At 41.1% G+C, this 22,218-nt stretch overlaps 1 protein-coding gene across 1 annotated transcript in view; it reads left to right on the forward strand.

The window, feature by feature from the left end:
- Positions 1 to 22,218, forward strand: part of LOC134535412 (inactive dipeptidyl peptidase 10-like) — a 344,969-nt gene that overhangs the window by 283,154 nt on the left and 39,597 nt on the right. Inside the window, exons 6-8 of the mRNA XM_063374486.1 lie at positions 966 to 1,060; positions 2,470 to 2,544; positions 6,602 to 6,654. Of these exons, the coding sequence (XP_063230556.1) occupies positions 966 to 1,060; positions 2,470 to 2,544; positions 6,602 to 6,654 (223 nt within the window). The remainder of the gene's footprint in view (positions 1 to 965; positions 1,061 to 2,469; positions 2,545 to 6,601; positions 6,655 to 22,218) is intronic.

Below are 22,218 nucleotides of genomic sequence, written 5' to 3' on the forward strand. Positions count from 1 at the left end.
ACATTGCTGTATTTGCTTTTTCAACGCACAGATACTTACCATTTATTTTTATTGTTCCGAATAGTTATACATGTTTAATACAAACTATTATTACGAGGCTGGCCAGCCTGCGGAGAGGGGCGCGACGCAGGTGTCGATGCGCGCCCAATGGGATGGCAGCAGTGGTTCTGCCTCGCCTCCGTCTCAAGCGGGTGGCTTATGATTCGATACTGCTTTTATCGAGGATGTATAGCTGTTGCCAGCTCTAGTTATCCGAGACATGATCCAACAGGTTCACGGAATGGGTGCAAGGACGCTGGGGCCGAGGTGGTGACTATGCTTGGATGGGTAGCCCTAGCCTCCGGTCATGGCTGAAGCTCTAACACCTTCCCGATCGAAATGGGGGAGTAATCCCTGGACAGTTCTGTCTTAATTTACTTGCTATGGAACTTGCTATGGAAGTTTAAAACTGATCTGTGGAGACCTGTAAAATTCGCGGATTCATTTCGCGATAGGATAGAGTCCAAATACTTTTGACAATATTTTGCTTCAGTGATTGGGCCACAGTTTATCTGAAGGACTCTGGGCCAATGAAAAATCTTTAACAGAAGAATTATCGAATCACGATCATTCCAGTCAACAGGTGTTACGGAGTCGGTAAACCAATCAGCAGATGTACCTAATTTGCACGAGTGCAATGAGGATCGCGGAGTCTATCCTTTAGGGATTTTGAAAACGCGAATTTTTCCGGTCTCTACAGTGATCTGTAAGCCTACTCCCAATCTACCCTAAAGAGCGCATATTTTGGAGGAGTGGTGGAGAAAGCCGACCTTCAGGTTGGAAAAAAAACAGCCAGTAATGAACCAATAGCAGAAGCAGCACAAAATGAATCTACGAATTTTTCCTGTCTACATGAGTGAGAGCCACAAATTCAGAGATGTGTTTGTAACTGTCTCTGATAGTCGTTTTCTTTGTTTCGCTTGCAGACGTGGAGCTGGTGTTCAGAGACGCGTACGGCGGGGTGTCGATCCTGAACGCCGAGAACCTCACAACCAGGGTGCTGATGACCAACTCCACCTTCGTAAGTGCTCGCTCACTCGTCGGAAGAGACCCCAAACATCTCGCGGCCAGCGCCCCACAGTCCTGCTGGTGCGCTATTGGGCCACGCGCAGGGCCGGACTCAGAGGTCTGGAGGCCTCGGGGCAACAGAGGAGCGGAGGCCCCCCTGGCCCCAAATTATTTTACAAATAAAATGAACAATTTTTTTCAGTCGAGTTTTCCAATAAATAATTTATTGTGAAATCAAGTAGATTCTCTTAGTATTTAAAAAAAAACATACATAAATATAATTGGAGACAAGAATTATATGAAATTAAATTTTAGTGTTAATTGTTAATGAACGGAACCTTCCGTTTGTGGAGGCCCCGGGGCCTTCGCCCCGGTTGCCCTCCCCTAAATCCGGCCCTGGCCACGCCATCAAAAATCTTCACCTTAAATTTACTAACAATACTGGTGAAAAAATATTTAAGGTACATTCGTAGACCTATCATTACTTAGAATGTGAACTCAAGAGCTAAACCTGGGAAGTCACTGCTGTAACTGCCAGCAAGTGACTGTAGTCCCCACACTCGCACTGGGCAGTGACATCATTACATTTAGATTTCAAGCGTGATTAAGGACAGTCTAATCATTAAGGAAGGCTCCGACAGCAAAAGGGTGTGAGCCCAAAAACAGAACAAGCAAGTGGCGTACATGAAAGTCGCTGCTGTAACCTTTGTACATAATTTACACTCGCGTTTATTTTGCCGGCATGCTTGAAGGAAAAATACCCAATAGCCAGGAAGTCGGAGTATGAGATGTTTCTAAACAGATCTGGTTACTTGAACGTGCGAAAGGAACCTTAGTTCATTTGAGGTTCATTTTCGGTTGAATGTCTGTAAATTTTCTGTAATTTTTGGTAGCACATCGCTTTGGCTGAAACACACGGAAATCGCACACCGGACAAATAAATGTTTTTCACTGGCTGGAGACCCAGCACTTTGTTTTAACTTAACTACACTAATTGCGAAATTATTTTTTGCGCAAAGGTGCACTGGGGTATGGTCACTACCTGATGTTTGAATTTGTTGCGTGGCAATAAGGGCCTTGAAAACATCTAGATTGTACAGTCTGTTGGACATTCAAGACCTTTGCCTTCAAGAAAGGTTTCTTTCGACATCAACTAAGTCGCATATAAGTGATTTATTTCTTCTGTTGCCGTGGATTTGCTTTTGGCTTCCGTGGAGTATCAAATTAGTTTTGGTCCAAAAGCGTAGCTTTCCTGACTCTCAGCAGCTTCACTTCGTTGTGACAGATGCATGACATCCCACGACACTTACAAGGCTATTGTTCAAAATGTTTGATATGAATGGTTTGTTGCTTATAAATGATCGATTTGTAGAAACAATGTTAACATCAAATAATTGTAATTTGTTCTTCGTTTGATTCCAGAGACAACTGAATGCAGTGGACTTCAAAATATCAAGTGACCTCAACTTCATACTGCTGATATCAGACGTCAGACAAGTAAGTATATCTTGAAAGCTTGATTTGATTTTAGCTAAGAAAATTTTGTTCTGTTGAACAGTGCCTGTACCTTCTATGCAAAGTAAAATATTTATATTCATTCTCTTTTTATGGGTAGTTTTATTTCAATATGTCAAATAGCTCACTCTAGCGAAATATTCAAGATTACCACCAATTATTTTGATAATAAATTTAAAATTAATGGCTTTTATGTTTTAATTATGTTAAGTTTCCATTAAATCAATTAATCCAAAGAAAAATTATTTGTGGATTTTTTTTAACGATCTACATATAGCTGCTGATAGTGAATGCCTATCTCACTGTTAAAATACGGAGTATACAATTACACTGAAGCCCAATATTCAAGTAAACAAAAAGTTTCAATTTTGCACTCTGTCTTCAGACAGAATGAATTCATGAAATTTCTGGACTTCCTGATAGCGTTTGAAAGCTTTCATTTATTATAACTATTATAGCAAAGACTTGTGCCAAGTGAGGACTGTGACGCAACGCGTGTGGTGGAGGGGGAAGCGCTGCCATTTTGAGGTCATTTTGCTGCGTTTCGAGATTTCCGTTTAGTATAACGTTTGACTCGGAGAAGCTACGACGTTCGTTTGAGTTTCAATCGTCAGCTCTCGTCAAAATATATCGATTGCATTTATCAAACATTAGTGTAAAATAGTTTCAGTGAACATATATGGTGATAAAATAAAAAAATTTGTTGTCTGTAAAGTCGGTTTACGGACGATAGTTTAACGTGACAACGTCTTAACAAAACATTAATGAAATGATTGCATACATTTATGAATAAAATTGAATCATTTTTATTGAATTTGAATCATCAGGGAGCAGTTACCTACATTTACCATTATCAGGGAGCAGAGTCCTATAGTAGGTAACTGCTCCCTGATGATGGCGACTGCAATGTCGACCGAAACATCGGTGAATTATTCGCCAAGGACGCGGCTACAACCCAGAAGTTAAGATACTTCAGACAATGGCCGGGAAAGCCTGCGAACATTATTAAAGCAATGCAAAGTTATAAATGTTTGCAGTCTTCCTTGCGACAAAAAATAAACATTTGAGATGTCCAGGTGGGGAAGTCTTCTTTTCACAGACGAGAGAGCCAAACTCCCGATCGTGCATCTTCGTGTTTTTTTTGTTTTTTTTTTGTTCATTGTAAATAAATATGGCGGTGTTGATAAAATGATACTAATGGTCAATTAGGTTAGGTTAGCTACATTATGAATACTTAAAAACGTTGTGGACGGTTGATTTGGTTAGGATAGCTACATTAAAGATACGGAAGGAAAAAAAAACATGAACTTCGGGGAACTTGGGGTTTTGGCTCTCTCGTCTGTGGAAAGATGGTTTCCCGTCCAGGTGCCTCGCGCAACTGGAGGTCGCCACGAACGGGACGGATTGTCGCGTGAATGCCGGAGCACACCGCGTGACGCAACCACGGCGGGTCGCGTGCTCATCGGGCGAGGTCTGGCCTCCTCGAGGGGGCCGAGCGCAATCAGCGGCCAGCGAGGCGGCGAATTGCCGAGGGGTCCGGAGGCCAGAGATGATCAGGATTACCCGTCATCCCCGCTGCCCCCTCCCTCTTGTCGCCCGAGTGTGCGCGTGTCCCTGGTGCTGGGGGGGGGGGGGGGGGAGAAAACCATTTCCCCATCTCCACAGCGTTGATAGCACAGGGTCACAATACCACAACACTAACAGCGACAAAATGCAGTATAGAATGCGCTAAAAAACATTGTCTCACCTGCATTTGGTTTTTTAATGTGTAAACATCTCAGCTCTGGGTACACGGCGTGTGTCGTGAGTCGGACGTAAGTCGCACGGGACGGAAAATGTTTAACCGCGGTGCTGCCATCTGTGGCGGATGGCGCGAACCAATGTTCACAAAGCCAAAGGAAAACTTTATAGTATTAACTGTTTTAACGAATTTTAACACTATGGGCAGTGTTTTAATAAAATTTTGTTGGGGAAAATCAGGTCCAAAGTTGGGTTCCTTTTTTTTTTTCAATTCTTTTCGTTTTTATCATAGGCGTTTCATTATATAGTTATCTAACATTTCGGTCTGCGAATGGGCCATGAAGATAAAGGCGTAACGCAAGTCCCCTGATTGCCTTCAAGAATCTGCACCGGGTGTTTCATGCCGAAACAGTGTTCTGAAATCACAAATTCTAGCCTTTTAATCCCTTATAAAAATACATTTTAAAAAACGAGAGCTACTCATTCGCCCTCGACGTATTATTAAATGTTTTTGACGTGACAACGTCTAATAAATCGATGAACGCCGGCTGCACGCACGAGATTTGTCCCATTACGCAAATTGTCCCGTTACGCTGTGTCCCGTTACGCTCATTGTACGCTTGCGCCGCATCTATCTTTCTTCCACTCGATTGGAACAACCATCGATTTGACTTTTTCGAGGCACATTAAACTCGAAACACTCCCATTCGTTTCCTACTTTTCCTATCATCGTCCTATCCTTAACAGAATAACACAGATTGGAAGAAGTTAAATAGCAAACATGTATAAAAGTTATAGTTAAAATAATCTTTTCGTTAAAGTAATAAATATATTTGAATTAATGAGTGCATATAAAAGTAAATTAATCAATTAAATTGTAGATTTAATTTCACTCCTTCTTTGTATCCATACGAAATAGTGATAATTCAATGAAAATTATTCAATTTTATTCATAAAAGTGTGCAATCATTTCATCACTGTTTTGTTATGACGTTGTCACGTTAAACTATCGTTCGTAAACCGAATTTACAGACAACAATTTTTTTTTTTTTTTTTTGGTCGTATACAGACGCAACGCGCATGGCTTGGGCCGTTACTGCAGGGAGTGGTGTTTGTCTGGAGCTCTGTTCGCCGCGCGTGCTCGGGCAGGCCTGGTTGTCGCTAGACAGTCACCTGGCGGCTGTTCCCGGGAGAACACTCAGTCCGACTTGATTTGCTGTCGGGACTAACTTGTCGCGTGCCAAATAAATATGGGCCCAACTGAACACGTCGCAAGAACAAGCAAGTGTTGGGAAATTTTAACTCGTCGTTAAAACTATTTCGTGAAATTTCCTGGGATCTGTAATGAAAAAGAAAGCACTTCCTGACTTGGTGTCTTAAGGGGCCCGCCTCGTCAGGGGTGTATGTGTGTTAGTGAGGCGGGATGATAAGCGCGACGCTCGCTGGTGCTTCCAGCGCGGTATAGCCTCTGGACTGGCGCGCAGTATTCTCGTCGTCACAGGATAACTGTGAAATTTGAGCGGTGACCGTAACATTATATAGCGGGGAAATGAAGATAAATGTGTAATGCAAGTCAAGAATCTGTACCGGTTGTTTTACGTCTAAAAATTACTCTGAAAACACGCGTTTTAGCCATTTTAAATCTTCTAGAAATACAGTTTAAAAACTTAATCTGAAATCAAAAGTAGTCTTCGGCCCTCAGCGGACTCTTAAATGCTTTTCGTAAACAGAACCCCAATCGGATATCTTGAGTAGTTTTGAAATCGCGTTGTTTTTCCTGAAGCTCTGCGCACCGCGTGTGTGCCCGGGTAGGCGGGGGCCTTAAGCAGTGGCGTAGCTAAGGTGACTGGCGCCCCTGGCCAGACTTGATAATGGCGCCCCCTCTTGGATTAAAAGAGAGTTTGGGAGGGGGGGGGGGGGGGTTCAATAACGCGAAACTGTGTTGGTGGCGGGCCCCCTCCCCCCCCCCCTTCCCCACTCTCCGGCGGGGGCCATCCCTGCCACCCGCTTGCTACGCCACTGGTCTTAAGGCGCCTCCCTTCCAAGACATCAGCGAGCGAGTCACGGGCTTTAGGCGTTGCCCCCGAGTCCCACTTGATCTGGTCAGCATCTGACTTTAACGACTTCAGTTCAAACTGCAGGTGAATATTTTCACAAAAGATATACGTTCATTCTTACCCAAAATTTAAAACCAGAAAGTTTAAGATCAAGAAATAGTTTGATGTGCCAAATTTGAAACACGGAAAAAAAATATATACCTGAGAGAGTTATTTGTTATTATTTTGTTATTTTGTTCCAGGTGCACACCTACTCTTACGAAGCGCGCTACAGCATCTATGAAGTGGAGTCGAGGTGAGTCTATCTTCAACCCGTCCTGATAACATTTGAATAGTATGTATAGTTAATTATTATTTAAATACAGTGTGTAAAATTAAACGTATGCTTAAACACTGGTAAGTACGCGGTGTATGAAAAAATGTAATTTTCAATGTACACGGAGGCGAAACAAAGTATGCCTGCGGGGTGGTTATGGACACACGAGACACACGAGTAGCAGAGGTCGTGGAGAGGATGCGCGATTATGAACAAACCGTATTTCGTTAAACTCCGGCATGTACCGTCTGGTAGTGTTAGGCTACTTGCACACACACCGATTTTGGACGGCCGGTAAAATATCGGTCGATATTTTACCGGTGGAGTGCTGCTTACACACACGCCGGACTTTTACCGGTCAAACGAGCAGTTGTTTGATTATCGTGGTCGAGTGAAGTTGATTCCAAAAAATAATTAATGCATCCCAAACGAGTTGTTGTAATGTGGTTGCTGTACCGTCGTATCAAGCGCCGTAGGATTAAGCGGAAGAACTTCGGCGTGATGGGAGTAAATTTTTTAACTTCTTCAGAATGTCTGCAGCATCATTTGATCAACTTCACGACAAGCTGAAAAATGAAATCCAACGCCAGAATACTAAAATGAGAAATTCCATTCCATCACAAGAAAGGCTTGCTCTTACGTTAAGGAAAGTAAAGTTTCATTACGAAACTATCAGGTATATATACCTGATAGTTTTTTAATGCAAGTGCTGGATGTACTCATTAAATAAATAAAGACATGTGCACTTATTTTCAATTATTTACTTAAAAATAGAAAGTTCTTTAACATTAAAGTATCACATTTTGTTTTTAAAGTATACAACTCAATATTATTTTAACATATGTTATGTAAAACCTGTATAGCTCAAATTATAGGGAACAAATAAACTAACATGTTATTTATTTCCATTAATATTTTTTTTGCTATTTGTTGTATATTTAAGATTTAAAGAAAACATGATTGAAGTGCATATAAAAGTAAAAATATAGCCCATGTATGAACTCAAAACACATCTGTTCATCTTGGAAACTTAGCCTAATCATAAAAATTACTTGTATATTACTAAAAAGCAAATTAACTCAATTTTAACTAAGAAAAATCTAAGGTGTTATCTGTAGACATGGAAGCAGATGAGGAAGGGCTCTCCGCAGAGTAATTATCTCGAGATGTGGTTGCCGAAGATTGGTCAAATTGTTGATAGAACTGTGCAGTGGTTTGTTCTCACTGAGACTCAGGTGTCTTACTTTTCGAAGAGCATGCTTGCTGGTTGTTTGTATTGGAGTAATTGAGGTGTTGTGGATTATGGAACTGATGAGTTTGGGGAAATGGGCTTGGAAGTTGTTACTTGAGTTGAAATGGTTTGAATATGACAGTTGAGTATGGGGGAACGATTGAGGCTGTGGGATGGGATAATATTGATGGTAATAGGAATGTGTTTTCGGTAGTAGAGGTTGATCAGTTTTTTTGTCATTGATGTTTGAAATTACTTGAAGAACACCCATTTGAAATTTGAGAACTTCACTGTCGTCAAATTTGTTTAGGTGGGGTATAAGTCCTTGGAAGAACAACATGTGGGTACTGAGTGTTGGTTGTTCTAAGGCTTTCAACATTTTTAGTTCAACTTCATCCAGGCGGCGGCGTTTTATATGGCCTGTATTGTTTTCATTGCTGTTGCCTTCTTTACGGTTTTGTAGGCCTTCGATTTCCTTCACAAATGATAGTTGAGGCTGCACATCATCAGCATCTCCGTCATCATTGATAATACTACTATCTTCTAAACTTTCTGTAACTTCCCTGGACTGGAAAAGTTTATTCAAAAACTACATTTAGTCAGCGTAGACGTATTTTTTTAATGTTAGGTGCGCCGGCTCCACTTTTCTTGCATTCTTTCAGCTTTCTCTTTGGTCCCACAAAAATGGTCTTCCTTCCACAAGCGAAATAAGTATATAGTAAGTATAAGTATAAGTAAGTAAGCATTGTCTATATTGTAATCCATTGCAAACGTATACAAAACTCACAATGCCGAATCACTATTTTATATTTTAGTCCTATACGCACAGAGTCAACTGTATGGCGAGAAGGCACAGCGAGAACTGAGGAGGGAGGACGGCCGGTAATAATCGGTGAGTGTGCAAGCTCCGATCTGAACACGCGCGCCACTGTATTCCCGGCGCCGGCGGTCCACAGTGGCAGTGGCCGGCTGCTAACCGGCTTTTTTCCGGTGCCGGTCCGTGGTCGGCCAGTGTGCAAGCTCCAATGCCCTCCAAAGGTTCACTACTGGAATGTGGACGGCTGATATTTTACCGGCCGTCCAAAATCGGTGTGTGTGCAAGTAGCCTTAGGAGCCAAACAGGGAAGCCTAAGATGTACATCAAGTTCTGTCCCTGCCCGAACACGCCCGAATATTCACCTTCGGCCAACCTCGGGTTTATTTATATATATTTATATTTCCCTGTTTATTTTAATGTAGCTATACTAACATAACTAACCGCCCATAGAGTTTTAAAGTGTTTTAATGTAGCTAACCTAACCGACCACTTTCAATATTTGAATTCATTTTTCCTGCGCAAAAATAAAACAAATCCCGAGGTTGGCCGAAGGTGAATATTCGGGCGTGTTCGGGCAGGGACAGAGCTTGATGTACATCTTAGGCTTCTCAGCCAAACATATTTACAATGAAGTGTAACGTAAACAATATTATGAGGTTAGGAACTGTTACCAAATATCGTAATACGACAATATTAGAAAAACTGGACAATTATCATTGGCGAAGCTGCATTGCTTTCAAGCTATTTTCACTCCACGCCCCTAGATGCCATTACTCTCACACACTTAAAACACATTGTAATCAGACGTAGATAAGGTATTTATGAATAATAAAAAAAATTAAAAATAAATAAAAATTAGCTGTAGTCACTTTTAATAGAAAGAGCTATAATTCAATCAGGCGATTCCTTTATATAATCTTAGTTGTATCAAGAACTGAATTTAACATAATACTTAAATAAAAATATTATAATAAGTTAAGCATGGGTAAAAGTTTGTATATTATATTAGACATGTCCTTCATTTCGGCCAACTCATTGGAAGAGTCTGGTCGAATTGCAAAGGGCTTAGTCTAAACTGACCTGTATTATTATTATTGTCCATGTTAGCAATTGTCTTTGACAGCAGGTTCTTTGTGCTCCGAAGGTTTAACAGCACTCTTTATTATTATTTTTTTCGAAAAACCACGCACTTCTGACACCGTGTTTCATTTATCCATTTATTTTACTATTTATTTCTTATAGAGAACACAAGCACAAGACACATTACAATAGACGTCAACCAAAGAGTAGGCAGATACATCACAGATATATCGAAACTATAGGTATTTTCAGGCCGATGGATGTTTTATCAGTATCGATATACTTCAAGCGATATATCGAAAGACGTATAGATCGATGTGTTGCTAAGCGGACGCGGCTGCTCCGGACACACTCCACCACAGCGCGGCGGTGGCCAATCAGAAGCGAGACGCAACCTGCCGGGCCAATGACAGCACCCGGCTGCTGGGCTGCGTTGTCTTGCTGCCCAGATGCTTGCTCTGCTAGCCGTCGTTTTAAACACTTCATCATCGCGGTAAACTGTATTTATTTGTACGCCAACAAGGATTCAACACTGGGCCGGTTTACGAATTATTTTTCTTTCGGGTCTTTATACAATTAAAAATTATTCTCTGAAACACCATTCAAGTGAAATTTATAATTATTTAATGAAAACCCGTTAACTTAAAACACAAACCAATTACAATACTTTTAAACATTTATATCTATACAGAATGAAGAAAATTATTTTTATATTATTAAATGATTCACTAGATAAGAAACCAAAATTACTAATTTCATCAACACAAAGTTACCGCCGACATGAGGAGTGTTAGTTGGGAGCCCAGCCAAGCAGCAACTCCAAACAGGGTCGCGACTAGGCTAGCTTCCCCTGGGGCGAGAAGTCATCTCGACGCTCGTATCTCCACCACATATTAACTCCACTATTCCAAATATTTTTCATTCAACTTGGATGGTAAATAAATAGATTTATTTGCAGTCGCTTAGTTTCTAAAAATACATCGCAAAGTTGGATAGGGTTCGTTACCACAACGCCGAAATACCATAACGCCGAACGTACAATAACGCCGAATACCATAACGCCGAATGCCAAATTGACCGCAACGCCGACAGCTAGAAAACTGCTGTGTACCACAACGCCGAAATACAGTAACGCCAAAAAATGTTGCTGCGGGGAGGGGGTGCCACAGGAGCAAAATGAAAAACAACTGAATAACCTTTTTGGCAGTCCTGTAATGACATTTTGCGGGGTTAATGTATTTCGGCATTGTGGTAATTCGGCGTTGTGGTACACAGCAGTTTTCTAGCTGTCGGCGTTGTGGTTAATTTGGCATTTCGGCGTTATTGTACGTTCGGCGTTGTGGTATTTCGGCGTTGTGGTGCGTCCCCGTTGGATAGTACGCGAAAAATACCAGTTTTAAAATATTTGTCTACTTACTTTCAATAAAAATAATTCCGTTCATCTGCCCTCCGAATTTTTTTTCTTTGTCTCTTCTAACTCTACGATGTTCGAGTAAATAAACATCACTCTGTCAGTTAAACCCAGGGCACAAGCCCTTCTGCCCCCCCCCCCCCTTTTCCAGTTACGTCCCTGACTCTCAAATGTCCAAATAATAACACGAGTTCGGCTGTGTCTACTTAGACTATGTTCCTGTGAAATTGCGGAGAGCATATATCACGATGTTTAATTAGAAACGATCGCCGTGTAGACGAATGCACGGTAATGAATAACGGCTCTTGTCGCCGTGACGTGTGGAGGCGTGGAGGCGTGGAGGCGTGGAGGCGTGGAGGCATGGAGGCATGGAGGCATGGAGCATTGTCTACCGCCGCGCGCCACTCGGCTCCGCGCCGAACTACGAGCAGACTTGCCGGTGTGACTGTCGCGCATTCCGCCGAAGGGTGGCACCATTGTGCCGGCTACCGCGCGCCCCGGGAACAATGCTGCCAACCCCAGACGCTCCAGTATTCATGTCCCGCCCGAGAGCGAGGAACGACTTCTCCCTCCAGACTCCGCGTGTGTGGGGCGCAGTCCGTCTTCCGCCCCCGCGCATTCCTCCCCCGCGAGAACTCACACCGCACTCACCCTCAGGCAGGGTTCATGAACCACGCAGTAACCGCTAGAGACCGGAGAAATTCGCGGATTCACTTCGCGATAGGCTAGAATTCAAATAGTTATACCTCAGTGCTGCCTCTGCTATTGGCTCACAACTCACCTGGATGACTCTGGGCCAATGAGAAAAACTCAACTAAAGCAGCATCAAATCACAGACTGCTACGTTGGGACGTCTCACAAGACAGCAGCCAATGAGTGGGTGAAATTTGAATAAGTGTACGTATAACTATGGAGTTCATGCTACAGGTCATTGAACCCGCATTTTTCAGGTCCCTACTTATAAGTAGAGACCGTAAAAATTCGCGGATTCATTTCGTGATAGTCTGAAATTCAAACATGTGTACAATTCTGCTGGTTCTGCTATTGGCTCGCAGTTTAACTGTAGCTCTCTGGGCCAGTGAGAAACTATCGACCAAAGAAGCGTCTAATCACAAGCTACCCAGTGGAGACGCCTCACAATTTAGTACCCAACGAACACGCGTGTTTACTTGAGAAACGCAGACGATGATGGAAACTATCCTAGAGTTCATTGAATCCGCGAATTTTTCCGGTCCCTACTTATAAGGCCTGGACAGTCAAGACGAGTTTGCTCCGCATAAAATTGTTGTGTACCTGTGAAGAAACTCGACCAACACAAACACTATATGCTATAATGTGCTATAGTGTGTTATAGTTTTTTTTAAGTACAGCCAGTCTCAAAATCTTTTCGCGGAAAATGCATCCCCCTAGTGATGGCCTCGACAAAGCGAAGGCGTGAGGGACGGGAGCTGCACAGAGAAAAAGGTTTCTTCGAATCAAACAAATATTTGTCTATACATGGCGAAACAAAATATTTACTTGGTGGAACAAAATATTTTGTTGGCTTAACCAAACTCGGTAAGTAACCAAAAATTATTTGTTACACGCAACCAAACATACAGTTGAGTTGAAAAATCATTTTTGACGTGACGTCTTATAAATCGATGAACGCCGGCTGCACGCACGAAAAAGTGTCCCATAACGCACATTGTCCCACTACAATGTGTCCCGTTTGGCTCATTGTACTCTTGCGCCGCATTTCTCTTCCACTCGATTGGAACAACCATTGATTTCACTTTTAAATTATGTTTTCGTCGTTTGAATTATTAATATTATGTAATATAACGATCGTCCACTGATTTTCAGAACAATCGGTAGGGCTATTTAAAAGTAATGTTGAATTTTCAAATACGTTTTTGTACGAAAAATGGTGTTTTACAGTTACACATAATAATTCAAATTACACCCGGGATCTTTTGCACAATGTTTTAAAAAATATTGTAACACATTATAAATAAGTTTGGTGTATTTGGGATGCGTATTTGTTATAAAATCGTATTATAAAAGCGAAATAATATTATTCCCCTACGGTGCTGCCATCTACGGTGACGACGCAATCCGAACGAATCCCGCTATCTATCCGCTTCCGCGGCAACCAAGCACTCGTTAATACATATTTTCCTTTGTTTATCGCGAGGGGCGTTATTATTAATGAATTATAAATAAAATTTCGTGCCCGGGGCCACAATTGCATATCATTTTGAGCACTGGAAGACATAAAAAGTAAAATATTCTCGACGAATTTTAATCTCGGCCCCAGCGCACCACGAGCGTCTGGGTTGGAGATTAAAGCTGAAATTCTTTCTTAAACTTACTAATACTTATTTTATTAACTGCAAGGGCATTTTTATCAAATTCTACGTTTAATTTCACGACGAACAAACTTCGTCGTTAAATGTGTAATTGCGAAAAAGCGTAAAACATTCTCGACGATCTTGAAGTTAAATAGCAAACATGTATAAAAGTTATAGTTAAAATAATCTCTTCGTTAAAGTAATAATAATATTTGAATTAATGAGTGCAAATAAAAGTAAATTTATCAATTAAATTGTAGATTCAATAATCTCTTCGTTAAAGTAATAAACATATTTGAATTAACGGGTGCAAATAAAAGTAAATTTATCAATTAAATTGTAGATTCCATTTCACTACTTATTTGTATCCATACAAAATAGTGATAATTCAATAAAAATGATTCAATTTAATTCATAAAAGTAGGCAATCATTTCATCAATGTTTTGTTATGACGTTGTCACGTTAAACTATCGTCCGTAAACCGACTTTACAGAAAACTTTTTTTTTTTTTTTGGGTCAACAGAATCTTTCCTACTACAAAAAATTTGTTTGAATTAACAAATAATATTTATTTCGCCGTGTACGAACAGATATTCAGCTGAGGCAAACAAAGCTGTGTCTCGGTGCGCGGCGTGATGGCGCACGGCGCCTCCTGACCTCCCCCCTCCCCCGGGCCAGGAATAGCGCGTGACGCACTCCCCTCCCCCAGAAGGCGCCCCGCTCACGGGAAATTGCGTTTCCCGCGTTGGTGCGTGACGTCAGCAGCCCTCTGGCCGGCGCCAGGGGGGGGGGGGGGGCGCCTGAGACCCAACCCCTTTCAACAAGAGCGGAGGTGCAGTTCCGCAATAAAGTGCCCTGGAAAATATACGCTGATTCAGCGAAAGACTAAAATTTCAAAATACACGTACCTTTAAGCTTCTTGTGCTGTTGGCTTTATGTTCCTCCGGAAGCAAACGCTCTCTGAGTGGCTCGGTCAAATAATGGAGTAACTCTCTCGCAGACGGCCACCAATCACAAGGAAGAAACCACTGGTGCTGGTATGCCTTGTTGCAGTCTAATAGGCGTTCAGATTTTTTCCCGAAAAATGCCTGCCCTTATCAATGAGAAGTTATCGACCAAAGAAGTATGGAATCACAGGCAAATTAGTTGAAACGACTCACAGTCGTTGTTGGCCCCGAGTAGACAGAGGACTTTGTAGTTTATCATGAATGTCAACAAACCGCGAATTTTTCCAGTCCCTACCCATTTTTGATAGACAAAAACCAGCAAAATAAGCAACCCCTAGTCCTCCCAACGACATGGTAGGTTAAATATTATTGTAAAAAAAATAGATCTGTGTAAATATTTGGTTAATTGGCTGCTGCTACAGTCTGTCATTTATTGTTAGGTACCGGGAAAATTCGCGGGTTAATTGACCTTCAAGATGGACTCCACGTGTCTCTCTATACTCGGGCAAGCACCGCCTGTTCATTGGCTGCTGACTTGTGAAGTGTCTCAGCTATGTAACTTGTGGTTCGATGCCTCACTCATTGAAGGTCTTTAATTGGCTAAGAGTCTTCCAGATGAACACTGAGCCAATAGCAGAAAAATATTCTAGGTATAATTATTGGGATTTTAAGATAGCACGAAATGAATCCACTTACTTTTCTGGTCTCTAAATAGTATGATTAGGGACCCCAAAACATTTGCGGTTTCAATGGTTTCTAGGATAGACTCCTCAGTTCTCTACGTACTTCTGCAAACATTGGCTGCTGACTTCCGTGACGTCTCAACTGGGTTGCCTGTGATTCGAAAATGCTTTGGCCCAGGGTCTCTTATTGGTCCAAAGTCACCCAGCATTACAAAGGATACAAGTATTTTAATTGTACCTTATCAAGAGATGAATTCGAGATTTTTTTCCAGTCTGTAATTATGATTCGATTACAGGTTGATTTCGTTTGTTATTGTATTGAATTGTTATTCAATACTTATTTGGTTCAGGGTCTCTCATTGGCCCTGAGTCATCCAGATAAACCGTGAGCCAATAGAAGCGTCGCAAAGGTATGAGTGTTTGGATTTTAGCCTATCGCTAGAGAGCATCAAAATTCGCGATAAGCTAAAACCCAAACATTTATACCTTTGCGGTTCTTCTGCTATTAGCTTACGGCTTATCTGAAGAACTCTGGGAGACTGAAAGACCCAAAGCCAAAGAAGTGTCAAATAAAAGGCAATCCATTTGAGAGGACTCGTGAGTCAGCACACATTGAGCAGGAGATATTTACTCTAGTATGAATATGACATTGGAGTTTATCCTAGAGGTCACAGAAAACGCGAAATTTCCTGGTTCCTGCTTACCTCGAAATGAATCCGCGAATTTTTCCGGTTTTCTACCTATTCCCGTCCCTAGTCATCAAGTTCAGCGGATATATAAATGCTTCAAGTCTACTGCACTGAGAAAAAGGAATTTTTTCCCCTGAAAAAAAATTTGTATTTGTAGAAAAAAAATATATTTTGTTGATTCAAACAAATGTTTTGTGGTGGGAAAGTTTTTATTGACCCAACAAAATTTTTTGTAAAGTCGAAATTTTTAAGGTGTAATAAATCAATCTTGTTACTCACCAAATTTATTCAAGCCATCCAAATATTTTGTTGCAGCAAGTAAATATTGATTTTTAGATAGGTAAACCAATATTTGTTTTATTCAAACAAACCTCCTCTGTGCGTGGTGTTGAGTAGATCTGTGAAGTAGACAACCACTCCTCTACCACTTGGGTACCAGCCACCCCACTAAAGTTCTCTTTCCTCTTCCACTTGGATACTGAGAACTTTACAAAAACTCGTTCCTCTAACACTTGGGTACTGAGAACTTTACAAATAACTCGTTCCTCTAACACTTGGGTACTGAGAACTTTACAAATAACTCGTTCCTCTAACACTTGGGTACTGAGAACTTTACAAATAACTCGTTCCTCTAACACTTGGGTACTGAGAACTTTACAAATAACTCGTTCCTCTACCACTTGGGTACTGAGAACTTTACAAATAACTCGTTCCTCTACCACTTGGGTACTGAGAACTTTTCAAATAACTCGTTCCTCTACCACTTGGGTACTGAGAACTTTACAAATAACTCGTTCCTCTACCACTTGGGTTCTGAGAACTTTACAAATAACTCGTTCCTCTACCACTTGGGTACTGAGAACTTTTCAAATAACTCGTTCCTCTACCACTTGGGTACTGAGAACTTTACAAATAACTCGTTCCTCTACCACTTGGGTACTGAGAACTTTACAAATAACTCGTTTCTCTACCACTTGGGTACTGAGAACTTTTCAAATAACTCGTTCCTCTACCACTTGGGTACTGAGAACTTTACAAATAACTCGTTACTCTACCACTTGGGTACTGAGAACTTTACAAATAACTCGTTCCTCTACCACTTGGGTACTGAGAACTTTACAAATAACTCGTTCCTCTACCACTTGGGTTCTGAGAACTTTACAAATAACTCGTTCCTCTACCACTTGGGTACTGAGAACTTTTCAAATAACTCGTTCCTCTACCACTTGGGTACTGAGAACTTTACAAATAACTCGTTCCTCTACCACTTGGGTACTGAGAACTTTTCAAATAACTCGTTCCTCTAACACTTGGGTACTGAGAACTTTACAAATAACTCGTTCCTCTACCACTTGGGTACTGAGAACTTTTCAAATAACTCGTTCCTCTACCACTTGGGTACTGAGAACTTTACAAATAACTCGTTCCTCTACCACTTGGGTACTGAGAACTTTACAAATAACTCGTTCCTCTACCACTTGGGTACTGAGAACTTTACAAATAACTCGTTCCTCTATCACTTGGGTACTGAGAACTTTACAAATAACTCGTTCCTCTACCACTTGGGTACTGAGAACTTTACAAATAACTCGTTCCTCTACCACTTGGGTACTGAGAACTTTTCAAATAACTCGTTCCTCTACCACTTGGGTACTGAGAACTTTACAAATAACTCGTTCCTCTACCACTTGGGTACTGAGAACTTTTCAAATAACTCGTTTCTCTACCACTTGGGTACTGAGAACTTTTCAAATAACTCGTTCCTCTACCACTTGGGTACTGAGAACTTTTCAAATAACTCGTTCCTCTACCACTTGGGTACTGAGAACTTTACAAATAACTCGTTCCTCTACCACTTGGGTTCTGAGAACTTTACAAATAACTCGTTCCTCTACCACTTGGGTACTGAGAACTTTTCAAATAACTCGTTCCTCTACCACTTGGGTACTGAGAACTTTACAAATAACTCGTTCCTCTACCACTTGGGTACTGAGAACTTTACAAATAACTCGTTCCTCTACCACTTGGGTACTGAGAACTTTACAAATAACTCGTTCCTCTACCACTTGGGTTCTGAGAACTTTACAAATAACTCGTTCCTCTACCACTTGGGTACTGAGAACTTTTCAAATAACTCGTTCCTCTACCACTTGGGTACTGAGAACTTTACAAATAACTCGTTCCTCTACCACTTGGGTACTGAGAACTTTACAAATAACTCGTTTCTCTACCACTTGGGTACTGAGAACTTTTCAAATAACTCGTTCCTCTACCACTTGGGTACTGAGAACTTTACAAATAACTCGTTCCTCTACCACTTGGGTACTGAGAACTTTACAAATAACTCGTTCCTCTACCACTTGGGTACTGAGAACTTTACAAATAACTCGTTCCTCTACCACTTGGGTTCTGAGAACTTTACAAATAACACGTTCCTCTACCACTTGGGTACTGAGAACTTTTCAAATAACTCGTTCCTCTACCACTTGGGTACTGAGAACTTTACAAATAACTCGTTCCTCTACCACTTGGGTACTGAGAACTTTTCAAATAACTCGTTCCTCTAACACTTGGGTACTGAGAACTTTACAAATAACTCGTTCCTCTACCACTTGGGTACTGAGAACTTTTCAAATAACTCGTTCCTCTACCACTTGGGTACTGAGAACTTTACAAATAACTCGTTCCTCTACCACTTGGGTACTGAGAACTTTACAAATAACTCGTTCCTCTACCACTTGGGTACTGAGAACTTTACAAATAACTCGTTCCTCTATCACTTGGGTACTGAGAACTTTACAAATAACTCGTTCCTCTACCACTTGGGTACTGAGAACTTTACAAATAACTCGTTCCTCTACCACTTGGGTACTGAGAACTTTTCAAATAACTCGTTCCTCTATCACTTGGGTACTGAGAACTTTACAAATAACTCGTTCCTCTACCACTTGGGTTCTGAGAACTTTACAAATAACTCGTTCCTCTACCACTTGGGTACTGAGAACTTTACAAATAACTCGTTCCTCTACCACTTGGGTACTGAGAACTTTTCAAATAACTCGTTCCTCTATCACTTGGGTACTGAGAACTTTACAAATAACTCGTTCCTCTATCACTTGGGTACTGAGAACTTTACAAATAACTCGTTCCTCTACCACTTGGGTTCTGAGAACTTTACAAATAACTCGTTCCTCTACCACTTGGGTACTGAGAACTTTACAAATAACTCGTTCCTCTACCACTTGGGTACTGAGAACTTTACAAATAACTCGTTCCTCTACCACTTGGGTACTGAGAACTTTTCAAATAACTCGTTCCTCTACCACTTGGGTACTGAGAACTTTACAAATAACTCGTTCCTCTACCACTTGGGTACTGAGAACTTTACAAATAACTCGTTCCTCTACCACTTGGGTACTGAGAACTTTACAAATAACTCGTTCCTCTACCACTTGGGTACTGAGAACTTTACAAATAACTCGTTCCTCTATCACTTGGGTACTGAGAACTTTACAAATAACTCGTTCCTCTACCACTTGGGTACTGAGAACTTTTCAAATAACTCGTTCCTCTATCACTTGGGTACTGAGAACTTTACAAATAACTCGTTCCTCTACCACTTGGGTACTGAGAACTTTACAAATAACTCGTTCCTCTACCACTTGGGTTCTGAGAACTTTACAAATAACTCGTTCCTCTACCACTTGGGTACTGAGAACTTTACAAATAACTCGTTCCTCTACCACTTGGGTACTGAGAACTTTACAAATAACTCGTTTCTCTACCACTTGGGTACTGAGAACTTTTCAAATAACTCGTTCCTCTACCACTTGGGTACTGAGAACTTTACAAATAACTCGTTCCTCTACCACTTGGGTACTGAGAACTTTACAAATAACTCGTTCCTCTACCACTTGGGTACTGAGAACTTTACAAATAACTCGTTCCTCTACCACTTGGGTTCTGAGAACTTTACAAATAACACGTTCCTCTACCACTTGGGTACTGAGAACTTTTCAAATAACTCGTTCCTCTACCACTTGGGTACTGAGAACTTTACAAATAACTCGTTCCTCTACCACTTGGGTACTGAGAACTTTTCAAATAACTCGTTCCTCTAACACTTGGGTACTGAGAACTTTACAAATAACTCGTTCCTCTACCACTTGGGTACTGAGAACTTTTCAAATAACTCGTTCCTCTACCACTTGGGTACTGAGAACTTTACAAATAACTCGTTCCTCTACCACTTGGGTACTGAGAACTTTACAAATAACTCGTTCCTCTACCACTTGGGTACTGAGAACTTTACAAATAACTCGTTCCTCTATCACTTGGGTACTGAGAACTTTACAAATAACTCGTTCCTCTACCACTTGGGTACTGAGAACTTTACAAATAACTCGTTCCTCTACCACTTGGGTACTGAGAACTTTTCAAATAACTCGTTCCTCTATCACTTGGGTACTGAGAACTTTACAAATAACTCGTTCCTCTACCACTTGGGTTCTGAGAACTTTACAAATAACTCGTTCCTCTACCACTTGGGTACTGAGAACTTTACAAATAACTCGTTCCTCTACCACTTGGGTACTGAGAACTTTTCAAATAACTCGTTCCTCTATCACTTGGGTACTGAGAACTTTACAAATAACTCGTTCCTCTATCACTTGGGTACTGAGAACTTTACAAATAACTCGTTCCTCTACCACTTGGGTTCTGAGAACTTTACAAATAACTCGTTCCTCTACCACTTGGGTACTGAGAACTTTACAAATAACTCGTTCCTCTACCACTTGGGTACTGAGAACTTTACAAATAACTCGTTCCTCTACCACTTGGGTACTGAGAACTTTTCAAATAACTCGTTCCTCTACCACTTGGGTACTGAGAACTTTACAAATAACTCGTTCCTCTACCACTTGGGTACTGAGAACTTTACAAATAACTCGTTCCTCTACCACTTGGGTACTGAGAACTTTACAAATAACTCGTTCCTCTACCACTTGGGTACTGAGAACTTTACAAATAACTCGTTCCTCTATCACTTGGGTACTGAGAACTTTACAAATAACTCGTTCCTCTACCACTTGGGTACTGAGAACTTTTCAAATAACTCGTTCCTCTATCACTTGGGTACTGAGAACTTTACAAATAACTCGTTCCTCTACCACTTGGGTACTGAGAACTTTACAAATAACTCGTTCCTCTACCACTTGGGTTCTGAGAACTTTACAAATAACTCGTTCCTCTACCACTTGGGTACTGAGAACTTTACAAATAACTCGTTCCTCTATCACTTGGGTCCGAGCTCCCCATGTAGTTCTCGTTCATTTACCCGGAGCTCATGAACCGAGTCCCTCCGAAGTTTTTGGATCAAATTCGTAAACTCCGCCACGTGAACGCGACACCGAGGACTCTAAGTCTGTGAAAGAATCTCGCAGGAAATTAAAATACAGGTTGTTTTTATCTCTGCGGGGTAGAAGGAAAAGGAAGATGCCGTGAATGGAATTCAATTTTCGCCTGTCATCTGCACAGCCTACATACACTCTCTAATTGACCTTTTTTTTTGTCTCAATCAACACCAGGTTGATCAGAACTAGATATCGACTGCGGAACATCGACCGTTACTACCAACATCCCTGCAAGTGATTTGATTTTAAAAAACAACACAATGCCTTTTCTCACTGTCAAGAAGATATTATTTATATTCTTTTCGTGCTTCTAAATTTTAAAGTCACCAAAGCTCGGTAGAAAGCTAGCCATAAGTTCTAATTGTTTTTCTTTGACCATCGTATTGTTAACACGACGATATACCTATGCTTCATTGTGGTTGTCTACAGGCAGATCAGTCTCGCACTGCTCGTTTTAAATTTTACATTAGTTTATGCTGTTCTAAGGCCTACGGTGAAGCTATGTAAATATGTTAGGTATCTAATGTCAGTCATTGAATGAGTTATGGGTTAATTTTATTTGCCTGAGGCCATAAGTAGTTTATGTAGAAGGCTCCAAGCCCTCTTTCTGGGTTTGTTGACGGCATCAGTGTCAACCTATGTGATTGTGACATCATGGCCGCCATCTTGGATGACCTTGAACTTTGACATTGGCTCTGGCTGTCATCTTAGATTTAGCCATATTGGATTATGATGTCATGCCGCCATCTCGCATGACCTTAACCACTGCCGCCAATTTTGATTCCACAAATTGAATTATTATGTCACAACTGCCATCTTGTGTTCCGCCATCTTGTATTTCACCATATTGACTTCTGACACAGTCACCATCTAGTTTTCGTCTGCTTGATTCAGCCATCCTTGATTCTGATGTCACATCCGCCATATTGTTTTCGTC

This window comes from Bacillus rossius, chromosome 8, assembly GCF_032445375.1.
Source record: "Bacillus rossius redtenbacheri isolate Brsri chromosome 8, Brsri_v3, whole genome shotgun sequence".
NCBI classification, from domain to species: Eukaryota; Metazoa; Arthropoda; class Insecta; order Phasmatodea; family Bacillidae; genus Bacillus; species Bacillus rossius.